This window comes from Bison bison, unplaced genomic scaffold (genome assembly GCF_000754665.1).
Source record: "Bison bison bison isolate TAMUID 2011002044 unplaced genomic scaffold, Bison_UMD1.0 scf7180017845507, whole genome shotgun sequence".
In the NCBI taxonomy this organism is placed as follows: Eukaryota; Metazoa; Chordata; class Mammalia; order Artiodactyla; family Bovidae; genus Bison; species Bison bison.
The window spans coordinates 4,645-9,754 of record NW_011476080.1 but is presented as its reverse complement, the minus strand read 5'-3'; the positions used below and the strand labels follow the sequence as shown (position 1 = coordinate 9,754).

The 5,110-nt window shown below is 56.8% G+C and overlaps 1 protein-coding gene and 1 pseudogene across 1 annotated transcript; both read right to left on the bottom strand.

The window, feature by feature from the left end:
- Positions 1–67: 67 nt before the first annotated feature.
- Positions 68–1,839, bottom strand: OSCAR (osteoclast associated, immunoglobulin-like receptor). Its single transcript, XM_010835270.1, has 4 exons — positions 1,660–1,839; positions 1,472–1,507; positions 996–1,295; positions 68–772 (listed from the first exon to the last, which is right to left on the bottom strand). The coding sequence occupies exons 1-4, from the start codon at positions 1,691–1,693 to the stop codon at positions 387–389; spliced, it is 756 nt and encodes a 251-aa protein (XP_010833572.1). The 5' UTR covers positions 1,694–1,839; the 3' UTR covers positions 68–386.
- A 2,168-nt stretch (positions 1,840–4,007) lies between these two features.
- LOC104985215 overlaps positions 4,008–5,110 on the bottom strand; it is a 5,552-nt pseudogene continuing 4,449 nt past the window's right edge.

Below are 5,110 nucleotides of genomic sequence, written 5' to 3'. Positions count from 1 at the left end.
CCCATCCAGCAGCCTCAGGCCCCTGTAGCCTGTGGCTCCCCCGACATCTCCGCCCGACTCCCCACCGGCCCTTGACGATCTGAGGGGCCTTGTTCTCCCAGAGAATGTCAAAGTGCCCTGGGGTGGGCTGTCTTCCCTGAGCAGATAGCCCCGAGACTCCCCAGGTTCGGATCTGGGTCTGTGTCTGGGAGACTGGGTCCTGGGAATGAGCCCAGGAAGGCGTACGCCAGGCTGACCCGGAGTCCCCACCTCATTCCCCTCTGCCATGCATGGCCCTGTGGCCTCCCTGAGACCCTCACACTGCCCACTTGGCCCTCCGAGACCCCGGTGAGGGAGGAAGGGGCGGGGCACAGGCTCTGAGGCTCCTCTGTCATGGGGCCCCTCCCTCAGCGCCCCCTCCTCCACCACCGCCTGGCGCTCCCAGGGCAGAGCCCCGAGCTGCTGAGTTGACAGACAGACTGGTCCTCACCTGCGACCACGAGCGCCAGGGGCTCACTGGGCTGTGACAGCAGGTAGGGGTTTGTGCTGAGTGAGCGGTAGCACCTGTAGGTGCCCCCGTGGGCTGAGGTCACAGGGCTCAAGGAGAACTCGGCCTGGTACCGCCCGTCTTGGTCCTGGGAGCGCAGACGCAGGGGGCGATGGGCTGCCCCCTCCTTGGACAGAAGGAAGGTGTCCGTCCTGTTTCCTGACTGACACAGCAGGGTCACATTCTCCCCCAGGGCCACCGAGGGGCTTGGCCGCACCGAGAGGGAGGGTCTGTCTCTGAGCCGTCCTGCAGAGAGGAAGGGGGTGCGGGCACCAGCCCGGGTTCTGAGCGAGACTCCATGGGCCTCTCTGGCCCCTCAGTGCTGTCTCTGTTTCTCCTAGTCTCTCCCCTCCCCAACCCCCGTCTCTCTGTCCCTCCCTGGGACCCCTCCCCTGGGACCTCTCCTGGTCCCAGCATCACCCCTGGGGCTCCCCGGGGGGGTCTGTGCAGAGTCTGGTCCCCGACTGACCCGCTGGCTCTTCTCCTGCCACCAGCAGGTCCAGGGGCTCGCTGGGCTCTGACCAGTTAACTCCGATGAAGTGGGAGCAGTGGTATCTCCCTGCCTGCTGCTCTCTGACATTACTGATGAAGAAGTTGGCTTTGTCCCAGGGCTTTAGTGCCGGATGCATGTTCCAGGGGGCTGAGTCGCCCTCTTTGTTCAGACTGAAGCTTTTGGTATTCGGGGGCCCTTGACACAAGATGGTCACGGAGCTCCCCGAGGGGACCACAGAGCTGGGCTCAGCCCAGATGATGGGTTTGGGGAAGGTCCCTGGAAGGAAATCAGAGGCAGGCTCACCGGGTGTTCCCCCCCCAGGCCCCGGCTCTCAGCCCAGACCTCCCAGACTCCCCACTCCGTGAGCCCCGAGCTGCCCTCCCCCTGCCCACAGCCTGGGGGTGACCCATGTCCCCATGAGAGGAGTGAGCTGGGCCCTGGGACAGACTCACCGGCCTGCACCTGGGTCCTTAGGCCCACACTCAGCCCTGGAAGAGAGCGCCCTGTGAGAGGTGTGCCCTCAGCTCTGATAGTGCCTCTCCTCCCCTGGAGCCTCCTGGGCCCTGGGGTCCCCTGATGGAGCAGGCTGGCTGGGGGGGTCCCTCCAGACCAGGGCTCCCCCGTCCCCACCTCATCTCACCAAGGCAGAGCAAGGCAGGGAGGGTGGGGGCCATGGCGTCTCCTCCCTGCGGTCCAGGCTGTGAGGATGGAGAAGACCTGGGTGCCCCAGACAGACAGACCCACAGGCTGTTGGCAGTCTGAGGAGGAGTTTTCTCGTCAAGGGTGTCACATCAGCGTCCCCACAGAAAGGAGAACTGTCCCTCCCAGGAAGCCTGGCATTTGTCTCCGTGACAGAGCAGGAAGCCAGCCCCGTGACTTCCTGAGACGCCCCTTCCAGATGAGGAAGGCCAGGCTCCTTCCCTCTGCGAGCTTTGCCTCGGGGTCTGCTTCCTCCTCTACCCAGCCATCAGCAGGTCCCCATGGGGTCCTCACTATGTCTGGGGTCACGAGGCCCTGGAGACGCTTCGGGGAGGGCTCAGATCCCCAGAGACACATTTTTTTTTTAATTGGAGGATTGTTACTTTACAATATGGTGCTGGTTTCTGCCATACATCAACATGGATCGGCCGTATGTGTCACATGCCCCCCTCTAGAACCTCCCTCCCTCTAGGTTGTCACAGAGCTCCTGTGTGAGCTCCCTGAGTCACACGGCACATTCCCCCGTGGTCTGTTTTATACGAGCTGGTGTGCGCGTTTCCACGCTACTCTCTCCATTCATCCCACCCTCTCCTTCCCCTCTGTGTCCACAAGTCTGCTCTTTGTGAGGGACACACGGTTAGTGTCACCCTGGGCTCAGTGGCGTCCACGTGGCCGAGAGCCCAGAGGAGATGCTCAGGGAATAAGGAAGGAAACTGACTCCTCCCCTGCCCCGGAGTGTGGGTTTCCCCCATCACAGCCCCCTTCAGGGACTTGTCTTTTTCTCTTATTGCTGTCTCCCGCCTTCCTGGGAAGAAGCCCCTGGGTCCTTCCTGGCTCCTCGGGGCTCCACGATCCTTGGGCAGGGCTTTCTTCTTCATTCTGTGCTTTTTGTCTAAAACTTCTATGACAGTAAGCTGAATTAGATCTCTGAGTTATCTGGAGAAATTGATATTTACCTGTTGTTGAGTTGCTAAGTTGTGTCTGACTCTTTGCGACCCCACAGACTGCCACACTCCAGGCTTCCCTGTCGTCCACTATCTCCCAGAGTTTACTCAAACTCATGTCCACTGAGTCAGCGATGCCATCCAATCATGTCATCCTCTGTCGTCTCCTTCTCCTCCCACCTTCAATCTTTCCCAGCGTCAGGGTGTTTTCCAATGAGTCAGCTCTTCACATCAGGTGACCAAAATATTGGAGCTTCACCTTCAGCATCAATGCTTCCAATGAATATTCAGGGTTGATTTCCTTTAGGATTGACTGGTTCGATCTCCTTGCAGTCCAAGAGACTCTCAAGAGTCTTCTCCAACACCACAGTTCAAAAGAACCAGTTCTTTGATGTTCAGCTTTCTTTATGGTCCAGCTCTCACATCCATACATGACTACTGGAAAAACCATAGCCCTGACTAGACGGACCTTTGTTGGCTGAGAGATGTCTCTGCTGTTTAGTATACTGTCCAGGTTTATCATAGCTTTTCTTTCAGAGACCAACCAGCATTTAATTTCGTGGCTGCAGTGTGATATTTATTTAAATATGTATTAATCACCCACTGCTTGTGTGAATTGAGCAATCAGGTTACAATCGGACTCCCCACCCCCCACCCCCGTTTTTAAAAGTTCTTTTCAATCTAAGTTGATTTGGGAGACTGAGATTCGAGTTTTCCTCTCTTGAAATAGCCTTGTCAGATAGTCATGGTAGCCTATGAAAATGTGTGCCAATGTGTTTACTCCAAGATAATGGCTGTAAGTCAAGAGTATAGCCAATATTTTATAATAACTTTATATGTAGTCTATAACATTTTGAGTATAATCTGTAAAAATTTTGGATCACTAGATTGTACACCTGAAATGACGATAATACTGCACATCAACGATACCTCAATAGGAATAAAGAAGGACTTCCCTGGTGGTCCGGTGGTTAAGGATCTGCTTTGCAAGGCAGGGGACACGGGTTCGATCCCTGGCCGGGGAACTAAGACCCACATGCTGCAGAGCACCCGGGCTCACGTGCTGCGACTGCCAAGGCCACACACCGCAGCTGGAGCAGTGGCCCCTGCAGCACAGGATCTGTGTACTGCAGCATGGGGCAGCGAGACACAGTCACATGTAAACACGTGTATGTGTAAGTCAGTCCACCATGCCAGCCAGTCAGTGTCTCTAGACGCTGCCATGACACGGGAAAGGAAAGGATTGAGAGCAACGTTTGGGTGTTTGGGAGTGATGAGCCCTAAAGAGTAAGAGGCCTTTGCAAGTCGTCCATGTGCTACTGAGCTACTGGACTGGGCAGGCGGCTTATGGGTCACTGATTACATAAGGCTGGCTCTCAGGAAGGAGGCGGGTTAGGAAATACTTGTGAATGATGAGCGTACAGAGGGTGCAGCTGTACTTTGGGATCTGACAACCTAAAATACAGACTGGTCTCATGTGTTAACACAATGGCTGGGGTGCCCTTCCTGTGAGAGGAGGTGCCCAATGCCTATAAGTACCCCCCCAAGGCACATTGTTGGGTGGTTCCACCGCATCTAAGTCCACAGGGCCGGAGGGAAGAGGAAATGGAGTGAAGGGGAGACAGGGGATCCTAGGCTAGGGTGAGGCTAGTCTACAGGGGTTTCTGTGTGAATAAGAAAGGGCAAGCATCTCAGACCCCCGGGACTCTCTTGTGCAGTGCACACACTATGCAACCATCCCTGGCAGCAGTACCGTCTGAGACATGGACACACCACCAATTCAAAGGAACCACATTAAGAGGACCAGGAAGGCGGGGCCCACATGGCATCAGGAGGGCCCCCCTGAGGAGTGGCATCCCAGCAGCCCAGGGGTGTCCTATTTCAAGAGGAAGGCTGAGGTCAGAAGCTGCTGGGAGTTGAGTGAAAGGAGGGGAAGTGTCCCGGCTTTATCTTATTCAAAAGAGCGGGGCAGCACTCCCCTGGTGGTCCAGTTGTTAAGATTCAGCGCTTCCGCTTCAGGGGGCAGCAGTGTTGACCCCTGGCCGGGGACCTAAGATCCCACATGAGGAACCAAACAAGACCGTGTGGGGGTCCCCCATAGCAAGCTGGGACTCACTGGGCTGCCCAGCTGTTTGCCCTCCTCAGACAGCAAATCGCGCATGGCTGCGTCTGGGGAGTGATAAACTTCATCTCATGCCGAGATTCCCCAAACTGTGCAGTCCTGCACACTCCTCTCTGGGTCCAGCACGGGGCAGGGCTGTGTCTGGGATCACAGAGACGGAAGCGTCCATGCTTCCTCGTCCCGAAGCCCAGACCCTTCCCACCCAGTCCTCCTGCCAGGACCCAGGTCCCGCATCCTCTCCAGTTACGCTTGTTCACCTTCTGGGCTTGAGCTGTGGAGCTGGAGTGAGGGGAGGAAAGCAGGATTACAAAGCTAGGCAGCGCTGG